Raw genomic sequence first — 23382 nt, forward strand, 5'->3', positions numbered from 1 at the left:
TGTACTTCCGATTTCAGTTACGTATTGCTTTTTGCACCTGGAGTTTGACACCGTAGGATCATTTTCTAAATAACTTTTACGATTATCCTCTCAAATTGACCCCCAAAATTACGTTTTATGTTCAAAATTACTAATTTTGCTATTTATGGATTTTGCTCCTGAACCTGACATGTCGTAGGAGAACATTCTTGCACCAGATTGTAAGTATTAAATTTCATAATCATTTACCTAAATAACTTTTGTGATTTATCTCACAAATTGACCCCAAATAATAGCATTTTATATTTGAGAAAGTCCAATTTTTGATGATGGTTTTAGGAGTTTTGCCTGAGTTTGACACCGTAGGAGGAATCATTTTCTAGAAAATAGCTTTTACGATTATCTCGAAGTAGGCCCAAGGTGCAGTTTTATGTTGTTCGAGTACTGAATTTTTGCTATTTTTGTAGTTTTGCTCCTGAACCTGACATCATGGGAGAAACTTGTTCTTACCAGATTGTAGAATATTAAATTTCATAATCAGTACCCTAAATAACTTTTATGATTATCTCACAAAATTGACCCCAAAATAGCATTTTTATGTTTGCAGAAAGTCTAATTTTTTGATAGTTTTTTAGGGATTTTGCACCCTGGAGTTTGACACCGTAGGAGGATCATTTCTAAAATACTTTTGATTATCTCAGAAATTGGCCCAAAATTGCAATTTTGTAATTTCGAGTACTAATTTTGCTATTTTATAGTTTTATCCTGAACCACAATCGTAGAGGGAGAAACGTTCTTGCACCAGATTGTAAGTATTAGAATTTCATAATCATTTACCTAAAATAACTTTTGTGATTATCACCTGAGTGTTGACCCCAAAATAGCGTTTTTATGTTTTGAAGGTAATTTTGATGGTTTTAGAGTTTTACTGCACCTGAAGGTTTGACTTTTGTGGGAGGATCATTTCTAATGCTTTTTACGATTATCTCAGAAATTGACCCCCAAAATTTACGAATTTTATATTTCGGAAGTACTAATTTTTTGCTGTTTATAGTTTTATCCTGAACCTGACATCGTAGGGAAACATTCTTGCACCAGATTATGAAGTATTAAATTTCATTATCATTTTTTCCTAAATAACTTTGATTATCTCTCCAATTGACCCCAAAAGAAATTTTGCATTTTATGTTCGATGGACTAATTTTGCTGGTTTTAGAGATTGAACACCTGAGTCTGACAACGTAGAAGAACCGTTTTTTGCACACCATATTGCTTAAGTATTAGATTTCTTTATCATTTCCTAAGCGCTTTTGTGATTATCTATAAATTATTTAAAATTGCATTTTCTGTTCAGAGAGGACTAATTTTTGATGGTTTTAGGGTTTTGCATATGAGTCAGAAAATCGTAGAGGACCATTCTTACCTCAGAGATGTAAGTATTAAAATTCTTTATCCCATTTTCCTAATTAACTTTTGTGATTATCTCACAAATTGACCCCAAAATAGCATTTTTTATGTTTGAGGGACTAATTTTTATGGTTTCAGGAGTTTTTGCACCTGAGTTTGACATCGTGGGAGGATCATTATTTCATCAGATTGTAAGAGTATTTAATTTCTTTTATCATTTTTCCTAAATAACTTTTGCGATTATCACAATTGACCCCAAGGTACGATTTTATGTTCGAAGGACTAATTTTTGCTGGTTTTAGGAAGTTTGCACCTGAGTCAGACATTGTAGGGGACTATTCTTGCATGAGAATGTAAGTACTAAAATTTTTATCATCCTCATTGGCACTTTCCCTGATTGTCTAACAAATTGACCCCAAAATTTGCATTTTTATGTTTGAAGGACTAATTTTTACTTTGTGGTTTTAGGAGTTTTTGCACCTGGGGCTGACATTGTAGAAGAACCATTCTTACACCAGATGGTAAGTATTAAATTTCTTTATCATTTTCCTAATTAACTATTGTGATTGTCATAAAATTGACCTTTAAAATTGCATTTTATATTTGAAGGGACTAATTTTCTAAGCATTTTGGGGATTTTGCACCTGGAGTCTGACATCAGTAAAAGGCCATTATGGTATCAGATTGCTTAGTGGTATTCCTTTGTCATTTTAAATAACTTTTTGATTATCATTTTCAGGGGTGACGCTAAAATTGCATTTTATGTTCGAAGGGACTAATTTTTGCTGATTTTAGGAGTTTTGCACCTGGAGTCTGACATCGTAGAAGGACCGGTATGGTATCAGATTGTAAGTAAATAATTCCTTTATCATTTTCTTAAATACTTTTATGATTATCGTACAAATTGACCCCCAGGAATTGCATTTTATGATTTCGAAGGACTAATTTTGCTTTTTAGAGGTTTTCACCTGAGTCTGACTTGGTGAAGGACCATTCTCACATCAAATTGTAGAAGTAATAATTTTGCTATCATTCTCTCTTCAAATTTACTTTATGATTATTTCACAAATTGATCCCAAAGGTACATTTTATGTTCAGAAGGGACTAATTTTTGCTTGTTTTAGGGATTTTTTTCACCTGGAGTCGGACTTGTTAGGACATTCTCGCATCAAATTGTGAAGTAATAAATTTTGCTTTATCATTCTCTAATAATTTTACTTGCTTGGGTATTTCACCAAATTGATCCCAAAATTTACATTTTTATGTTCGAAGGACTAATTTTTGCTTGTTTTAGGGATTTTCACCTGAGTCTGACTTGGTAGGGGATAATTCTCGCATCAAATTGTAAGTAATAAATTTCTTCTTTATCATTCTCTTAATTTACTTTTTATAGTTATTTTACAAATTGATCCCCAAAATTGCATTTTTATGTTCAGAGGACTAATTTTGCTTGTTTTAGGGATTTTCACCTGAGTCGGACTTGGTAGAAGGACCATTCTCGCACATCAAATTATGAAAGTAATAAATTTCTTTTATCATTCTCTCCTAATTTACTTTTATGATTATTTCTGGAATTGGTCCCAAAATTTTGCATTTTTATGTTGGGAAGGACTAATTTTTGCTTGTTTTTGGGGATTTTGCACCTGAGTCTGACATCGTAGAAGGACCATTCTTGCGTAGATTATTTATTATTAAATTTCATTATCTTTAATAACTTTTGTGATTATTACACAAATTGACTCCCCAAAATGTATGCTTGTGTGTTTTCTTTAATAAAGAATATTTTTAAAGTTTTTTCTAATTATAATTATTTCTCTTATTTCTACCGATCATATTTAACGATTCCTTAAACCATTTATTTTTGAAAAGTGCATTGCTAGTGCATCTATCAGTTAGAAACTACAACAGCAAGAAGTTTTGAGCTTCGGTCCGTCGCCACCAGAGGCAACACATTGCAGTTGCCGCGAAAACTTTATCCAGCCTCCTCAGCTTTCGCGGTCCTAATATTCCGAAATCTTTATTTTGTCGACTCACGAGGCAATGGCGCAGAGACTGGACTCGAAACAGTCGAAAGGAAACTCGACTTTAGGTATTCGGATCGCAGAAGTGAGAGAGGCTAATAAAGTTCGCTTGATAACTAGTAGAAACGAAAAATTAATGTTTAAAAATCTTCTTAAGCAGCAAGTGCAGCTTCTGTATATTCAGATTTACGCAAATTTTGTGTTCGGATTCTGTGCCAATAATTCTATATCGACTTTTATGTAGGTACTTTCTTAAACATTGATCAGGTTTAGGCTCCTATTTGCATATTTTTTTAATAAATTTGTTTTTACATGCCAATAGGGCCTTAATCCATAAGTGTGTTACTGGTTTCCGATTCAGAATTTAATCTACTTTCGATCCGAAAACAGAATTTAAAAATTTTAGTAATACAAGAACCTGCATTTGCTGAAATTCGTCATAAAAGGCAAAAACATTTTTCTTTTTTATGTCGAAGATATTTATTTTCATTAAAATTGCAAATTGGGCATAAATGGATTTGAGTACTAATAAAAAATATTTCTAAAATAGCAAATTGTAAAATTATATTATCAATCATAATCCGAAAACAGAATTTAAAATTCCCACTTTTAATTTTCAGCATAAAAAGAAATCTTTTGCCTTTTATAACAGGCTCTTTTCTTTCAAATTTTTCGTGCCATTTTTGTGGTTTTTCAATACGTGGCCATCTTGTCAAATTCTTCAAGGATCAAGGTATGTGGTTCTTTTCTAGCCTAGTTGTAGAATAAATTTACCATTTTAATCTTTATAAATTAGACTATTCCGACGGGATACGTGTTTTATTCTAATTACCAAAATGGGGCCTAAACGGTTAATGCTAGCAGCAAATTTACTAAAATAATCGATGTAGAATTAAACTATCTATCAGTAGCCGAAAGCAAATTTCTAAATTCCAACTTTAATTTTCAACATAAAAAGAGAGGAAATCTTTGGCCTTTTATGGTAATTATTCGTGACAACTAAAGGGGTTAGAATAAAAATAACTACATATTTCTTGATCCTTGAAGAATTCTGGGCAGGCATATTTATCTCAAAACGAAGAAAATGGGCACAAAAAATTTTTATGAAAAGTTTTTCAGTATAAAAGGCAAAGATTTCTCTTTTTATGTTGGAATTAAATATTATTGGAATTTTAGAATTCTGATTTCGGATTCTCATAAACAATTTAATTCTATATCAATTATTCTAGTAAGTTTTTTTGCTAACGTTAACCGTTTTAGGCCCTATTAGCAATTTAGATAGCGACATGTGCATGCCGTCGGAATAGTTAAATTTAAAAAGATTAAATGGGCCATTATCTCGACAACTAAAGGGCTGAAAAGAACTGCATATTCAGCGTGTGAAAAGAAATTCACCACAAGATGGCATCCTAAATTTAGTAGAGAAATGGCACAGAATTTTTAAAGAAAGATTTTACCGTCATAAAAAAAGGCAAAGATTTCTCTTTTTACATGTTGAAAATTAAATATTGGAATTTTAGAATTTCTGATTTTAGTTCTGAAATAGACAATTTAATTCTATATCATTGCATTCACAATACCAAAATATTTTTGCTAGCATTAACGGTTTAGGCCCTATTTGCAATTTTATTGAAAAAATTGAATATGTACCGAAACAAATTAAAATAATACATATAATAATTTGGCGGGAACTGTCTGTCCACTTTCTGCGTTCCTAATACTACAGACTGATGAACAGCAACATTTCAGCAAATTTCTCGACAAATTTTGTCGAGAAATCCATTGAAATCGGTGACAAAATTCTTTTGAATATTAGGATCGCAGAAAGTTGAGGAGGCTGAATCTCCAGCAATCTTGAATAGCGGCGTAGTTTAGTTACTCGTGGATAGATGACACTAGTGATACCATTTTTAAATTAATATTGATACAAATTGACTTTGAATTATTTCCCATACTTAATAGTGGCATTACCATTTAAGTTTAAGGAATTTATGGATTAATTAAAGGAGTAACGATGTTGCGAGCTATGTTCTCGGTTTGGGACAAATAAAATAATAAAAATTTATAGTTAAAAATATAAAACAACAATTTTATTCAAACGTGTAGAATCACAAACTCAATTTCTCAATATATACAGCATTTTTAAAAATACATGCATAAAAACAGGATAATATTACACAATTATATAATGCTCTTTTTATAACTATTAACAAAATAAACAAAAATGAAATCAATAACAGCTTCGAATTGTTGTAAATTCATTCAATCGTATTTGGAATCATCATCAACACCGGCAATCCAATCTTCAATTTCTCGGACTCTATAAATCAGAATGAATAACAAAACAGTAACATATAAAATATTATAAATTGCAAAAATATAACATACGTTCTGGGTATTTTAGTCTAGTTGACACATCCATCTTCAGTAATCAAAACTTCATCCTCAAAACGCACTCTACCTGTACCACGGAACCTCTCCAGTTGGTCCCTGTTGATAAACTAGGCCATCTCAGGATTGCCAATGCTTCATCCAACAACTGGAAAATATTTATGTAAATGAAATATAGATATACATAAATTAAATTAATTATTCTTACAGGATCCATAAAGACTCCCATTTAGAGCAACGTACGAAGATAGCGGTAGAAGTGACTCCCATTCAAAGCACCGTAGAAGGCTAGCGTTAACGTTTATGTAAATGTTAATGCAGAACTCATCGGACTCCATGGTACAGCGAATACTGTAAAAAAAACGTAAGTTAAAATAACTTGCATAAGTATGTATAAATATAATATATAAGTATTAGTATATATAAATCTCGCAATAAATTTCAATACAGAGAGATACAGAATTAAATTCTCATCTGGGAAAATTAGTCCAAACTTATTGTGACACCGCGCTCGCGAGTTATATCAGTAAAACTACAATTCCAAGCGCAACGAGTGCCAGTGCGTATACACACAACTTTCATTATAACTCGCGTTACGGAGTTTTCTTGCAATAAATTTCATTACAGGGAGATACAAAATTAAATTCTGCATCTGGGGAAATTATTCCAAACTTATTGTGACACCGCGCTCGCGAGTAATATCGGTAAAACTGCAATTCCAAGCGCAACGAGTACCAGTGCGTATACACACAACTTTCAATACAACTCGCAATACGGAATTTTCTCGAAATAAATTTCAATACAGTGTGATTCAGAATTAAATTCCGCATCAGGAAAAATTATTCCAAACTTATTCCAGCACCGCGTTCCCGTGTTAAAAAAGTGCTAAAACTTGACACTTTTCAATTTTTGCCTATTTTATTCAATCGCAAATATCTCGTAAACTAAAAGAAATAAATAAGATCTGATCGCAGCTTCTTAATCTACGGACTATTCTCTATCAGATAGGATAGTTAAAAGGCAAATCTGGGAGATGAAATTTTCATTCTTAAGAAAAAATTGCCAAGGGGGGGTGCTTGATACTTTTTTTCGACGATTTTTGAAAATTCATATCTCTTAAACTAAAAGCCACAGCAACCAACAAATTGCTGATTATGATAGATTGGAAAATTCTGTATCAGATAAAAATATAAAATAATTATATTTCCTAAAGTAAAAGGTCGAAAAACGCGAGTAAAAGTGCTAAAAAGTGACATTTTTCAATTTTTGCCCATTTTATTCAAACGCGAATATCTCGTAAACTAAAAGAGATAATTAAGATCTGATCGCAGCGTCTTAATGTACGGACCAATCTCTATCAGATAGGATAGTTAAAACGGAAATCTGGGAGATGAAATTTTCATTCTTAAGAAAAAATTGCCAAGGGGGGGTGCTTGATACTTTTTTTCGACGATTTTTGAAAATTCATATCTCTTAAACTAAAAGCCACAGCAACCAACAAATTGCTGATTATGATAGATTGGAAAATTCTGTATCAGATAAAAATATAAAATAATTATATTTCCTACAGTAAAAGGTCGAAAAACGCGACTAAAAGTGCTAAAAAGTGACATTTTTCAATTTTTGCCCATTTTATTCAAACGCGAATATCTCGTAAACTAAAAGAGATAATTAAGATCTGATCGCAGCGTCTTAATCTACGGACCAATCTCTATCAGATACAATAGTTAAAACGGAAATCTGGGAGATGAAATTTTCATTCTTAAGAAAAAATTGCCAAGGGGGGGTGCTTGATACTTTTTTTCGACGATTTTTGAAAATTCATATCTCTTAAACTAAAAGCCACAGCAACCAACAAATTGCTGATTATGATAGATTGGAAAATTCTGTATCAGATAAAAATATAAAATAATTATATTTCCTACAGTAAAAGGTCGAAAAACGCGAGTAAAAGTGCTAAAAAGTGACATTTTTCAATTTTTGCCCATTTTATTCAAACGCGAATATCTCGTAAACTAAAAGAGATAATTAAGATCTGATCGCAGCGTCTTAATGTACGGACCAATCTCTATCAGATAGGATAGTTAAAACGGAAATCTGGGAGATGAAATTTTCATTCTTAAGAAAAAATTGCCAAGGGGGGGTGCTTGATACTTTTTTTCGACGATTTTTGAAAATTCATATCTCTTAAACTAAAAGCCACAGCAACCAACAAATTGCTGATTATGATAGATTGGAAAATTCTGTATCAGATAAAAATATAAAATAATTATATTTCCTACAGTAAAAGGTCGAAAAACGCGAGTAAAAGTGCTAAAATGTGACATTTTTCAATTTTTGCCCATTTTATTCAAACGCGAATATCTCGTAAACTAAAAGAGATAATTAAGATCTGATCGCAGCGTCTTAATGTACGGACCAATCTCTATCAGATACAATAGTTAAAAGGGAAATCTGAGAGATGAAATTTTCATTCTTAAGAAAAATTGCCAAGGGGGGGTGCTTGATACTTTTTTTCGACGATTTTTGAAAATTCATATCTCTTAAACTAAAAGCCACAGCAACCAACAAATTGCTGATTATGATAGATTGGAAAATTCTGTATCAGATAAAAATATAAAATAATTATATTTCCTACAGTAAAAGGTCGAAAAACGCGACTAAAAGTGCTAAAAAGTGACATTTTTCAATTTTTGCCCATTTTATTCAAACGCGAATATCTCGTAAACTAAAAGAGATAATTAAGATCTGATCGCAGCGTCTTAATGTACGGACCAATCTCTATCAGATACAATAGTTAAAAGGCAAATCTGGGAGATGAAATTTTCATTCTTAAGAAAAAATTGCCAAGGGGGGGTGCTTGATACTTTTTTTCGACGATTTTCAATAATTAATATCTCTTAAACTAAAAGCCACAGCAACCAACAAATTGCTGATTATGATAGATTGGAAAATTCTGTATCAGATAAAAATATAAAATAATTATATTTCCTATAGTAAAAGGTCGAAAAACGCGAGTAAAAGTGCTAAAAAGTGACATTTTTCAATTTTTGCCCATTTTATTCAAACGCGAATATCTCGTAAACTAAAAGAGATAATTAAGATCTGATCGCAGCGTCTTAATGTACGGACCAATCTCTATCAGATAGGATAGTTAAAAGGCAAATCTGGGAGATGAAATTTTCATTCTTAAGAAAAAATTGCCAAGGGGGGGTGCTTGATACTTTTTTTCGACGATTTTTGAAAATTCATATCTCTTAAACTAAAAGCCACAGCAACCAACAAATTGCTGATTATGATAGATTGGAAAATTCTGTATCAGATAAAAATATAAAATAATTATATTTCCTACAGTAAAAGGTCGAAAAACGCGAGTAAAAGTGCTAAAAAGTGACATTTTTCAATTTTTGCCCATTTTATTCAAACGCGAATATCTCGTAAACTAAAAGAGATAATTAAGATCTGATCGCAGCGTCTTAATGTACGGACCAATCTCTATCAGATACAATAGTTAAAAGGCAAATCTGGGAGATGAAATTTTCATTCTTAAGAAAAAATTGCCAAGGGGGGGTGCTTGATACTTTTTTTCGACGATTTTTGAAAATTCATATCTCTTAAACTAAAAGCCACAGCAACCAACAAATTGCTGATTATGATAGATTGGGAAATTCTCTATCAGAAAAAAATATAAAATAATTATATTTCCTACAGTAAAAGGTCGAAAAACGCGACTAAAAGTGCTAAAAAGTGACATTTTTCAATTTTTGCCCATTTTATTCAAACGCGAATATCTCGTAAACTAAAAGAGATAATTAAGATCTGATCGCAGCGTCTTAATGTACGGACCAATCTCTATCAGATACAATAGTTAAAAGGCAAATCTGGGAGATGAAATTTTCATTCTTAAGAAAAAATTGCCAAGGGGGGGTGCTTGATACTTTTTTTCGACGATTTTTGAAAATTCATATCTCTTAAACTAAAAGAGATAGCTACCAACGAATTGTTGATTATGATAGATTGGAACATTTTCTATCAGATAAAAATATAAAATAATTATATTTGCTACAGTAACAGGTCGAAAAACGCGAGTAAAAGTGCTAAAATGTGACATTTTTCAATTTTTGCCCATTTTATTCAAACGCGAATATCTCGTAAACTAAAAGAGATAATTAAGATCTGATCGCAGCGTCTTAATGTACGGACCAATCTCTATCAGATACAATAGTTAAAAGGCAAATCTGGGAGATGAAATTTTCATTCTTAAGAAAAAATTGCCAAGGGGGGGTGCTTGATACTTTTTTTCGACGATTTTCAATAATTAATATCTCTTAAACTAAAAGCGATATCAACCAACAAATTGCAGATTATGAAAGATTGAAAAATTCTTTATCAGATAAAAGTATAAAATAATTATATTTCCTAAAGTAAAAGGTCGAAAAACGCGAGTAAAAGTGCTAAAAAGTGACATTTTTCAATTTTTGCCCATTTTATTCAAACGCGAATATCTCGTAAACTAAAAGAGATAATTAAGATCTGATCGCAGCGTTTTAATGTACGGACCAATCTCTATCAGATACAATAGATAAAAGGCAAATCTGGGAGATGACATTTTCATTCTTAAGAAAAAATTGCCAAGGGGGGGTGCTTGATACTTTTTTTCGACGATTTTAGATAGTGAAAACAATGGTTTCTCGCAATATGATCCGGTATCCATATTACCAGTAAGTGAAATATACACGCCTCCTCCTAATGCGCGGGCTATTGCAACATGCAGGTGAAAGGATTTAAATCATTTAATCGAATAATGTAATTTAATTATAAACTTACTAATGCAGCGCTCATCGGATTGCGATGGTACGACAAGTTCTGTAATTAAAAGAAAACAACGTCGTGAAATCCTTTTATTTTACGATAATTATGGAGTTTCACCATGTATGTGCCTAAACAATTCAATACATAAGTTAAAACAAAAACAAACTTTCTGTGCTGAGTATCGCAATGGTCAGATAAAAGTTACTTGCTTGAGTATATGTTTCCAGTTGTTCTAGCCCGGTAATTACAACTGAGTTGTAACCAAATATAATGCAAATTTTGAAAATATAAGTTCGATAAAACGATACGCGATGCGCGATGCGCGAAATACATCTGGATACGCCAGAGACCGGCATGGATTACAGGCTGTAATCCATCGATAGCGTTTACCGAAACTGCACATGCAACGATGGGACAGTTCGCGAATACCTGTAGCGCGAACCACGCAGGTAAAAGCAATAGATGCGCAAAGCCGGCGCGTCGATGCCCCACGACCTTGTGTACGGATTGCAATAGGCTCGACACTTGTGATCTAAACTAAACTCGAATATGCGTCATGCGGCGTGCGAATGCTACGACTTGGCAATCTCATGAGTTGCATTCCGCGCGGCGAATGCGATAAGAAGGCGTAAATTGTGTTCAAAACAAACACAATTCTCGTGCCGAATGCCCACGTTTGCTGATAAATATAGAAATAAACAATACAATTCTATTCAATGATTTTTAGTTCATGCTAGTGCCATCTCTGAATGAAATAGATAGTAGTCCCATTATATTAATTCCTGAATTTAGATTACTAAAATTAATAAAAAAAATTAAAATCCGAATTATGTTTGGTTCAATTGTGAGGAAACTATAATTATAGAAATGATAATATTTACCATATTCTGCGATTGAGGAAAAATATTCGCTACCGCAAGAATTTATTAGTGATGTTCATAACGCACTCACTTTTTTGAATAGGTACACTAAATTCGGAAAATTTAGATTTACGACGATTATACACGGGATAAATTACTATTAAAATACCGAACACGGCTAAAACCACTAATTATCACTGGTTATCAACCAAATATAAAGCGATAAAGGACAATAAACGCACAAGCAATAACAAACATTACTATAGTCGCAAGTTAAAAATAAATAGTCGACTGCTGACCGAATATAATGCAAATTTAGAATGCAGAAGATCGAACAAACAATAAGAGCCGCGAGAAATACGTCTGAATTAATCAGAGACCGACGCGAAACTGGCCCCAAATCGCGGCTAGTGCAAGCCGTAGCCGAGCAGGCAATGACGCGATTGTTACTGATAAGAAAGCAAGAGGTGCGCAAAGTCGGCGCGTCGATGACACACGACTTTGTACGCGAATTGCATTTGCGATCAAAACTAAACTAAGATGCGGCAAAGTGCGACGTGAGAAGAAGGTAACGACGAAACACGGGAATGCGATAAGAATGTGTAAACCGTGTTCAAAACAAACACAATTCTCTTGCCGAATGCCCACGTTTGCCAATAAATATATAAATAAACAATACAATTCTATTTATATGATTTTTAGTTCATGCTAGTGCCATCTCTGAATGATACAGTTAGAGTCCCGGAATTTATATAATAAATATCTATGAAAGATAGCGCGATTTTACATTAACTAGAATTACCTAGCTTTTACATTAAACAGAAAAACATTTTTAAAATCGGTCCAATTCGGGATTAGCGGAAACAGTTATCAAAATAAAAAATTGTGTTGCTATGAATATATGTTTGACGTAGGAATCTTATAAATTATTATTGATATTGCAATTTTTTTTATGAGTTATGTTTCATGAGTTTTTTTACCGTCGATGTTTTGTTATATAAAATATTCGGGTAATACTTACTATTCACACCTACATGCCACAGTAGGTGTTTATTTACGAGTACATAATAATGTTTTAGCCTTCCTGGTCAACAGTTTACATACAGTAAAAAGAGATCTTTCAAGTGAGAGCGATCCCCGAAGAGGAAAACCAAAACAAAGTACTAGCAATGCACGTCCGGGCAAGTTTGTCAGCTGTAGTGAAGCAAACCCTGAACCAGAGCCATTCAGCTTGACGAATCAATTGGTATACAAAATGTCAATGGCACTGGTAAAACAGACAAACATTGCAAACGAGCAAATCGAACAAGTTCCAAAACAAACTGTAGTCAATCGTCCGGATTCCAATAATCGCATGTCTGTAGTCAATATCCCTTTGAAGCGTGAAAAAAAGACAACACTTACGATTAGCTCACCGAATTATGCCAAATCACGCATTAGTTTCACCCGACTGCAAAGCATCAAATCGAAAACGGCATATAAACCACTTGAAAATAGAAACGATACAGTTATGATAAACTCTGATTGTTATGTGCAAATCCTTATTGACTACGTACATGTATTGCTAGACATTGATAAACATGGTAATGATTTGTTTAATCAAATAATTTACTGTATGATGCTTAAACTATTGTAGTGAATGTGGATCTTTGTGACGAGAGTGGCACAATGCTAAGATTACAGGAACTGAAACCTCATGAAAGCGCAATGTCCCGATTGGAGGCTAGGAAAACTTATAATTTAATGTCTATTGAATGTAAGTTTTACCATTTGTTTCAACTATACTGCACTCCTGCGTAAATAATTTACTCAAGCGCACATTCCGCTCATCCCCCATTATTAGCGGGTTTATCGCGGTTATGAAAGAACGGCGCGCAGCGATTCATCACTTAAAGGCAGTTTTGCTCAGGAGTTGTTAATTTCTTCATGCTTTCTGGTGTTTTCTTATTTTCTAACATATTAACAATAAATATATTTCAGGGATCCTGTAAAATTACAGTACATCGCCGTAACTCCACTAATATCTCCAATTACACCCAAAGATACTGATTTAATACAGAAATTAAGTCGATATCCATCAGTGGTAAGTGTAATTTTTTAACAGTACTTAAAGTTACATAAATCCTGTTTTTTAGAATATTAGTGATACTCCTACAACGGCAAAATTGAAAATGAAGAAAAAATTTTCGTTAAATGTCTAGTTCAAATTGTGAAATACTTTAATAATAATCGTATCTTTCTCTTTTGCATCCGTCATTTATTTTCATCAACTATATACAGAGTATAGCAAACTGTAAATAAATTATTGCAGCATTGCGATAGTAAAAATAATTATATAAAATGCAGTATTATACAAAAATATGGATCATTCCTATCTTAATGTAGTAATACTTTGGTGGGTGGAAAGCAATATATCACAGGGAAGTGTAATTAGATAATGTATTTGTTGGTAAGAAGCAACGAGCTAACGGTGGCCACGAGTGATACGACTAAACTAGCACAATGTGATACGGCACTAGCTTTCTCGTATTCATTCTGAACCAGGTAGTAATGTTTCTGGTCATCGAAAACCATTCGAATAAGTCTACCGTATAAGGGCTGCGTTGGGCGGAAATTGTGAGACATTAAATTACCATGTTCATCTTTTAAATGTCTGAATGCTTCAATCTGTAAATGTAGTTTACAATTTATAGCAATATTAATCAAGTGTTAATTTTAATTTTATTAATACCTGCGAGTGTGCCATTGGGACGGTATTTTTGAATTCAATCCACGTGACTACTTCGGAACATGGCGGTGTTGTTAGTGAACCGCCATACGTGTAATAAACACTTCGATTCTTCATCGTGAGCGCGTCCAAAGTCGGCATAGTTTTAAGCGGTCGTGTTAAATTTACGAACTCCAAATGTGGCAGTACTTCCTCAAGCGGTTCGTAGTGCTTATTTGGTTTATCAGAATTCTAGAAATTGCATACGACGTGTTTAATAGTTAATTAATTATGGTTTTTATCCCAAAAACACTTACAGAAAATAGAAACGCAAGAACAGTCAAGCCGTCTGGATGTTCTACAGCATTATCAAAGCTTCCATAGGCTTTCTGATAAAACACCATGTGAAGTTCCATTGGAAAGCTAAAGAAATTCAGATTAATTTATTGTGCACGGCTGATGTCTCTACCAAAAACATGCAAATTTCTTTTCGTTGGATTTAACTATTCTATATCTATAAGAAAGTTGTTTCACGCGTTTGTACAATACACGTTGAGATAGTTCCAAAACAACTCACCTGCTATTGTTAATTGTATTCTCGGAGCCTTCCGAATCGTGAGAACCCCAATGAAAGTGTAACTGTGCAAATTCGTATTTGCCGATTAGCGGGCCGCCCGAAATCATCGGCATCTTATTCGGATGTTTCATTTTCATCGTCAAAGTAACTGCCGTGAAAAAACAACAATTAACAATATGGCTGCATGAAATTATTAAAGCAAATTTATTTTCATATTGCGGTTAATTTGCGGTCGTCATGGACAATTTATAATTTCTATAAACTGTTATTATGCTTGATTAATCTCTCGAGACGAATAACGTATGAGCAATCTTCACGTGTCTCGTGTATAATTGCCATGTTATTTAAACATTTAGACGGTAGACTTATTGAGACTTATTAGTGTAGTCCCGATCACATTTGCATACTACGACAGCAGTATTCACAAATATAAAAAAAAATGCCATCAATCGTTAACTATAATCTCCGAAATTAACCGCAAGCGAGTTTTTTATGCGCTGGACATCACATGGCGTTTCGTAAAGTGGCAAATAAACTCAAGTACCTCACGTGCTCATTTATGATGATGATTTTTGCTTGACATTAATTCGCGCATTCTTAGCACACAGATGTTTTATGCGGTATTTATTTTAATTACTTTGCAGACGCCGTGAATGTATGGATTATTGAAATCTACGTACATTGATCTATGACTCGAGAGACTTAGGATTAATTACATGCGTCATACAACACAATTGTATAAATTAATTAATTCCTACCAGTGTGTCCGTTATTTTTCATTTCGGCATATTCGGGTTTTTCACCAAAGTGCTCGAATCGCATTGGGTACAACCATATTGTCTCCACGTTGTGATCTTCGATATTTATTGGACTTTGATGTTTACCAATGCATTGTCTATATTTTTCACCCCAATGTGTTGGACCTGAAACATATTATCACATAATTAATGCTATGATGTTCAAAACAGGAAATCAACACCATGTAGCTAATAATTATTATGAAAAAAGTTTGTATCGCGGAAATTGGCGCAATTAAATACCTATGACCATGATATCCATTGGGTTTTTATTATGTAGCCGTTTACATATAATTCAAACATAAACATGTAAATATTGATATTTCGACTCTTAACGAGTTAATCTTTTATTTTATTGCGTCATAAAATTGACGTGTTTCTTTGCTTCAGAATATTCATTACCCAAATAAGTTTGGCTTTGTGATTTAGCAAAACACCTTCAAATGCAAAGAAAGTGTGAAATATTTGCACATCACAACACATTAAGCAATCCAATAAATGTTAAAAATAATTGTCGAAGGCATAATAAACCAACACGCCGCACATTCATTCTCAAAACTATAAAACTGTGTTAGATATGCAGCTACATACAACACATGCAACCGAATAAATTTTACTGTATACGTGCATCTAATCTGCCGTTTAATGATAGCAAGACGTAAACAACACCGAGAATTGTACACATTTTAGGCTGTACAAATATATTCATATATTCTAAGATTTATGTAAAGTTCTTATTAATTTGTGTAATTCCTGCATTTGTTTTTGATGCACTTGTGGAATTAAGATAAAATCCGTAGATAAATCGTGTTGTCGCGAAATCGTGACTTCTAGAAACATGACAGTACATTAAGACCAGAAAATTAAAAATGTGTTAACATTATAATAGTTACGGTGTAAATTCGCACCTTCGTGTGGCTAGACACGCAAATCAACAGTGAAAATATGAAAGTTTCCTTCACTTCCATTTTTAAACAAAAATTACCTTTAAATATTTAATTGCAAGCGAAATTTGCGATGATTTTTACTTTTCGCATGTTAAACATTAAAAGTCTTCACTCATCACCATTCTTTTCGTTATATAAGCTTCAAACAAACAATTAATCACCTTTTTTCAAATTGCGATGATTGATGGGAAACTAACAAAGCCATGAGAAGAAATAAAGTATTTAATTTGAAAGATCATGTGCGGGGACTTCCACAAATACATCAATTGACGTTGCGTGCGTTGAACAGCATGTCAGTTGAAAAGAACCCGACGCCTCAGTGCTTCTAATATGCGATAATTTCATTACCGAACAAAGGAAACGTTTAGACGACGTTAAAAAAGTATTAAGGATAAGTAAAATTATGTTTATTATATAAGCATTTAATTGCACGTCTATGCGTTAAGAAATAAATGAAAAGTTTAAAATATATAGGTACTTTTTCAAATGTGATTGACCGTCTCGAAATGTGGTTCATATTGTTTGGACAATTATTCAATGACACAGGCTGTGTCAATAGATCTCATTTTATGTGGAAAAAACGCCTGCATTTGTCAATATTTGCCGTCAATTATGCCTAGCTCCTGCTTGGTTAACTTATTGTAGAAATGTGTTATTTGCAAGCGACTTGTCAATTATATTAAAACGAAATTATGTAATTAATAAAGCAAACAAAAGAAGTGTGAACCACTTCAGTACACTTAGATGCATAGGAAACTTTTGAAATTAGGTCATCAGACTTCTATCTAAAAAAAGTTCGCGGACATTCAATATGTTTCATAAAAGTAACTTTCAAATATAAATATAAAGAATATTATTCTATACAAAGCGTGCAAAAACATATAATTGATTAAATTGTATACTAAAACGTACAGAAATTACGATGAATCGACGTGTTACCTTGCTAATAACTAATAAAAGCATACATCAATAAGTTTCCATGATGCCAGAACGAGAACGTCACAATGTGTACAATAAAATATGACCAGACACATAAAATATGTAATTCGCACATACCTTCAGAGCCATCGTAACCAAAGTCCTGGCCACAAACTAGAACAGAAGAGTAAAAGTTAGATGAGTACTCAATATCTACACCTGGAAATAAAAGTACAGTTGCCATCGTTGCTAAAATCTTACGTGGAATGTGGAAAATTTCTAATAGCACTCGCTTTTTTAACGATCTTTTATGTTCCGCGTGTGAAAGGTGTCCGCTAACAATCCGCGCATATTCCGCAAATTTCGCACGATCGCATTCATCACGAGGCTTATAATTTACATCTAATGCTACGCAGTTGGTATGTAATCGTCACGATGCAGTTTGCGGCTTCATCTTGACAGAATTACGTTATTTAACTAGGACTTTAATTACTTCAATTACATCAATATATAATTAAACATGGTGTTGCATTGACACTAGTTCTAATTATAGTTAATTAGAGCGCATTGTTAAAGAAATAATTCTAATCAGTTTGTGGATCATTTAAATAAAATGTTCGACATTCATTGACCTGCTTATTGGTCATAGTTTTTTTTTTCATGAATTTAGCTGCTCGTCACGTTTGCAAGCATCAATTAATCGCAGCTTATCTGGAACAATAAATTGTTCTCACACAACTTTAGTATAAACCAACTGTCACTAACAATAACTTTCATAATTTATTGATTAAAATAGTCAGTGTATAATTGATTTGTTTTAATTAAAAAGACGATAAAACATTTGTATACTATGTTTATATTTACTTTTTTATATTTATTTATCATTAAGTTGATAACGTTAAATTCATAGTCACGGATTTAAGAAAAGAATGTCAGAAAAGTCGAAAGCGGTCAATGTTAATGCAACGCATTAAATAAAAAAGAAATAAATGCATTGCTTACCTGCATAGAACAAACTCACAATAACGACAGGATAAAACGTGTGTAACCAATTCGACATTTCCGATTTGTTTTAATTCACAACTAATCACTTCGAATGCAGCGCACGTTTTCGGTTTTGCCCGGCGCGTTTGTTGTGATGCGTGCTCAATCCGCCGGCCCGTAGAAAGAAGTAAAAGCGTTTGAGAAGCACTTTTGTTATTAACAATTGCGCGCAGGTTCGAACGGTTGGACGAGCACGCTCGGACTGCTTTTTCGCTAAAACGTGGAGCGGTATCCGTCTGCAAGTAATGTGTTCTCGCCACTGCGCTTTATACCTACGCATTCGCCAACGACCGCAAACTTAAACTGTGCTTAGACTATCGCACCCGACGGTATAACAATGACAAGACATTCGGTTTACGGTGGCTTTAAACTTTTGGATTTTGAACGCGGCGCTGAAAGGTAGGGCAGGTACTGCCATAAATTGGGTATATCGTTAGTTAAACCAGGTTTGAATTGGTTTTACCACGTTTTACTACATGACCGCAACCGCATAAGACTAATAAAAGACAGTAGTTAATTTAGTATTTAGAACACACGAGTTAATTTAGATCCAAATAAGCTAGATCTAGAATAAAACAACGTATAAAATTTCTGTACATCACCCAGTATAAGGACATCGTTTAAAAGTCCATCTTTTATAATTTTAAACTAATTTAAATCCAATATAGAATCTAGGTGTCACGCGGTGTCAGTCATTAAAACTTTATTACTGACAATATTAAAACACTACTTCAAAGTTTATTAACTCGTATTTACTCCGTTGGTGTTTAAATATGTATCAAAATAGTTTGTAAGAGTTACTAAGCAAGTGAATTGATTTAATCTATAACCACAAACAAACAAATTTTATGTTAACATAATAAAAAATCAATAAAAGCAATAAACGGACAAACAAATTAATAATTAAACCGCCTTAAATGATTCCAAATAGACCAAAGTTTGGAACAATGTTCGATTAGTTCACATCGTTATAACCGTCGCGGTTTCCGAGCGCAATTTGAGACATGCCGAGATCGTTTACTCAATTTCCAGCACGAAACGATAAAATTGATGCGGGTATTGCGCAAGTTATCGTCTTATATAACAAATTGCTCTTCATAAATATGCGGATTGACACGATAATGCGACCAAAATAATCAGACATATACGCAGAAACAATAACAACGTAATTTGATTGTATTTACACAGTAGTTGGTATGTCACATCGTATAAAACTTACATTTCATTTGGAATATGTTACAACTCCAGCGGGATTCCTCACATCTGATGAATAACTAAAGTTTTAGATCAAGTCATTTCATATTGAATCAAATTTGAATGCATTGATCTGTTCGAAAGCGATAATTAAATTATTACGTAGACGCTGTCATTGATGGAGTTGTTGATGGAGTGCCCGTTGGAGAAAAAGCTATGTCGTAAATTTGAGGATAGTCACTTACAAAGTGCACGTCAATACCTTCGACGATAAATTGTGGTAGATCGTTGTAGTCCTTTTTGTTTTGTTCAGGCAGTATGATGCACTTGATTCCGGAACGTTTCGCCTGCATATAATGAGTCATCATAAAATTTCGGATGTTAATTCTTTGATAGTAATCAAAATACGCTTACCGCAATTATTTTCTCTTTAATACCGCCAACTGGAAGCACTTTTCCAGTTAAAGAAATTTCACCGGTCATTGCAACGTCCTGTCTTACTGGCCTGCCAAGTGCTAACGAAATTAACGCGGTTGCGATTGTTGCGCCCGCACTGGGTCCATCTTTCGGTGTAGCTCCTTCAGGAACATGGAGATGTAAGTGGCTAAACAAGCAACAAACAAAATTTACGAGATTGTCATTTTATACGCGGATATTTCTACCTGGTGTGTAAAAATTTGTTATTTTCGTCACGCACATCTAAGAAATTCCGTGCCACAGTCAATGCTATCTTAGCGGACTCTTTCATAACATTACCAAGATGACCTGTAAGCTCTAGACTACCATCACTATCTTTTTCTATATTTGAACGTCTGGTAGTAGTCTCAATAAAAAGTGTAGAACCGCCCATCGCAGTCCACGCCAAGCCCATTACAACTCCCGGTGGTGTGTCCAGATACATTCTGTCCTGTGTAAACAGCGGTTTACCAACAAATGTTTGTAAATTAGTTGGTGTAACATCAACAAAATGCGTGCCGTCTTTTACAACTTTATAGGCCACTTTACGCACAACTTTTTCTATCTGTTTTTGCAAGTTGCGCACGCCAGATTCGCGGCAGTACTGCTTAATGAGCACTTTTAGACTGTCATCTTGTATTTTAATATTGCTATCTTTTAAACCGCTGTCTTTCATAGCTTGCGGAATGAGATATTGTTTAGAGATAGCTAATTTTTCTTCAGCTACATAACCAGACATGTCAATCATCTCCATTCGATCACGTAGCGGCTCTGGGATTGTATCTATCACATTCGCAGTACAAATGAAGAGAATTTTCGATAAGTCAACAGGTACATCGAGATAATGATCCAAAAAGTTGGAATTTTGTTCCGGATCTAAGAGTTCTAATAAAGCCGAGCTTGGATCTCCAGTGAATCCCCTAAATTTCAAGTCGTTAATATTTTGTTTGTAGGAATTAAACATACACTTACTTTCCCACTTTGTCTACTTCGTCAATTAAAACCAACGGATTTTCTGTTTTTGTCTTTTTAAGGCATTGAATCACCTTGCCAGGCATTGCACCAACGTAAGTTCTTCTGTGGCCCTTAATCTCAGCGACATCGGTCATACCACCGACAGAGAATCGGAAATATTCGCGATTCAACGCTCTGGCAATCGAGCGTGCTACAGCAATTAATAAGTAACAATATAAAACAATTTATAAAAATGATTTATATTACCTATGCTGGTCTTTCCAACGCCGGGCGGTCCATGGAAACATAGAATTTTACCCTGAGTTGAGCCTTTGAGTTGACTCACCGCGATGAATTCCAGAATTCGGCGTTTAATATCATCCATACCGTAATGATCTTCTTCGAGAATAGCTGAAGCACGATCCAAATCTAAATTTTCAGTGCTCTGGATTCCCCATGGGAGCGAAGTCAACCAGTCAAGATAATTCCTCGTTACACTAAACACACATAGAAAAAAAAACATAAATCAAACCGGTATTTTTACTATAAAAATAACACTTACTTAAATTCAGAACTATGACTCTCTAAAAAGTTTAATTTTGACAGTTCTTCGTCAATTACAGTAGATACAGCCTTTGGCAAGACTTTCGCCTTGATTCTTTCCTTAAACTTTTCCCCAATTGCATCTTTATCTTCCTTTTCCAAACCCAGTTCCTTCTTTATGACCTAGATAAATACAATAAAATCACTGATATGTTTGTAATGTAATTATTTATAGTTATACCTTCAATTGTTCCATTAATATGTACTTTCTGTGATGTTGCTTGACCTTTTCTTCGACCTCACGTCCAATCTTCTGTTGCAACTTGGATAATTCATACTCTTTTTTCAATAGAGATAATGAAAGCATCAACCGTTTCGGAATCTAGATTTTTGCATTATTAATATTACAAAATCAGAAAAATTATATTGTAACTCACATCAATTTCCTCCAAAACTTCCTGCAATTCCTTAGCTTCGGCTGCGGTTAAAGCCGCACCTAGGTCACTCAAATAAACTGGATTATCGACGACCCGTTGACCCTGATGCATCATCTGCTGCAGGCTGTCGCGATACAATGGATTGAGGCTAATAATATCACGAATCGTTTTAATAACCTCCTGTGTCAATGCTTTTACTTCTTCTGTCTGCCTAAACTTATTATGCACAACATTTTCAACCTCAACCATTAAAAGTGGCTCTTTGGGTGGCGTTGAAATGCCGGCAGTAGTCGCTGGAGCAGGTTTTACTTCGGGCGTTTTCTTCAGTCTGTTATTATTATTGCGACCTTTACGCTTTCTCGTATCGTCATCTAGAACGTTCATAGATGTTTTAAAAAGTGGAAATTGTAGATTCATTTCTAGCAATAAATATAAACAAGTTTTGAAATTTGGAGAAGATCAAAATTTGTATATTTCTTACTTACCTTTGGGCATTGCCTCATCAGGATTATCTAGAATTTGGCCTGTAATTTTGATTCTTCTGTGTGCCATTACAACCAAGCGTAATTTATCTCCTAAATCTTGCATCTCATGAATTTGTGCAAATATTCCAACATTATACACTTCATTGATATCTTTCACTACCTCTGCATCATTATCCTCACTTTTCTTCAGAAAGATACCACAGTATGGCTGATTAAGCTTTACTTTTCTTCTGATCAGTTCCATCAATGCTGGATTGGTTACCTATAAGTAATCATTGACATTAAGTTAACCATAAATAAATAAAAAATAATGTATACCTCAATGAGTTTGATGAATCTGGGGAAGACAATGTTTCTACTGATTGCAATGACTGGTACATGGGGCCAAACCTCAGGCACTGCAACAGTTGCTGGTAACTGAGGTGTGAATGTCTCATTGGAATTGCCTTTATCGCCATCATCGGTGGTTTTTGCCGAAAAGTATCTTGCAGCAACGAAAGCAGTCTTATTCAGTTGATGTTCGATGAATCGTGCTGGCCGTAAAGTCGATAAATTCAAGCACTCAGCGGTAGCGTGCGAGCTGCGAAATATAATGCAATTTTCTAGAATGTGTGGTTAGTATCACATTGCGACCAGTTAAACAGCGAGAATTTCGAATCGACAGGCCAGAAATACGCGTTATTAATGCTGGACTCTTTACCAACGACGTGAGATACATTTTTCGAGCATTCGAATGAAGAAATGATAGTAAATTTTCAAACTTAATCGGAACTTGACAACTCGCGACGGTTTACAAAATGACACAACTCCGACGAACACCGACAAACATCACAACAGTGAAACAAATGCTGGC

General features: G+C 33.9%; 3 protein-coding genes and 2 long non-coding RNA genes across 14 annotated transcripts in view; 2 read left to right on the forward strand and 3 right to left on the reverse strand.

The window, feature by feature from the left end:
* The window catches only part of LOC135791366 (uncharacterized), a 272960-nt gene that overhangs the window by 114045 nt on the left and 135533 nt on the right, over positions 1–23382 (forward strand). The window lies entirely within an intron of this gene.
* Positions 5469–11864, reverse strand: LOC135791111 (uncharacterized). Of its 3 annotated transcripts, none has more exons than XR_010547923.1 (5): positions 11492–11864; positions 10626–10664; positions 6007–6149; positions 5796–5946; positions 5469–5727 (listed from the first exon to the last, which is right to left on the reverse strand). It is a non-coding gene; the product is annotated as an uncharacterized lncRNA (long non-coding RNA). The 3 variants fall into 3 exon arrangements; XR_010547924.1 differs by lacking the exon at positions 11492–11864 and adding an exon at positions 10820–11125; XR_010547925.1 differs by lacking the exon at positions 11492–11864 and adding an exon at positions 10777–10794.
* Positions 12358–13717, forward strand: LOC135791375 (uncharacterized). The gene is made up of 5 exons (XM_065301759.1): positions 12358–12480; positions 12550–13053; positions 13107–13226; positions 13450–13553; positions 13606–13717. Exons 1-5 carry the CDS (start codon positions 12456–12458, stop codon positions 13669–13671), a joined length of 819 nt encoding a protein of 272 aa, XP_065157831.1. The 5' UTR covers positions 12358–12455; the 3' UTR covers positions 13672–13717.
* Positions 13707–19822, reverse strand: LOC135791374 (carbonic anhydrase 2-like). 3 transcript variants are annotated; one of them, XM_065301757.1, is made up of 7 exons: positions 19680–19822; positions 17555–17590; positions 15513–15677; positions 14755–14902; positions 14495–14600; positions 14202–14429; positions 13707–14137 (listed from the first exon to the last, which is right to left on the reverse strand). In XM_065301757.1, exons 1-7 carry the CDS (start codon positions 19684–19686, stop codon positions 13901–13903), a joined length of 927 nt encoding a protein of 308 aa, XP_065157829.1. In that variant the 5' UTR covers positions 19687–19822; the 3' UTR covers positions 13707–13900. The 3 variants fall into 3 exon arrangements, with proteins under 3 accessions (XP_065157829.1, XP_065157828.1, XP_065157830.1); XM_065301756.1 differs by lacking the exon at positions 19680–19822 and adding an exon at positions 18419–18757; XM_065301758.1 differs by lacking the exon at positions 19680–19822 and adding an exon at positions 17652–17849.
* Lon (Lon protease) lies at positions 19619–23141 on the reverse strand (the record flags this gene model as incomplete). The annotated part of the gene is made up of 10 exons (XM_065300960.1): positions 19619–20001; positions 20069–20258; positions 20317–21030; positions 21083–21275; positions 21332–21561; positions 21627–21790; positions 21849–21989; positions 22045–22415; positions 22530–22791; positions 22848–23141. Coding segments are annotated over 10 exons (2748 nt in total), but the record flags the coding sequence as incomplete, so codon positions are not given.

This window comes from Atheta coriaria, unplaced genomic scaffold (assembly GCF_025399875.1).
Source record: "Atheta coriaria isolate IRGN ID8LTWV9N9 unplaced genomic scaffold, Caltech_Dcor_3.1 hic_scaffold_4_pilon, whole genome shotgun sequence".
Classification (NCBI taxonomy): Eukaryota; Metazoa; Arthropoda; class Insecta; order Coleoptera; family Staphylinidae; genus Dalotia; species Dalotia coriaria.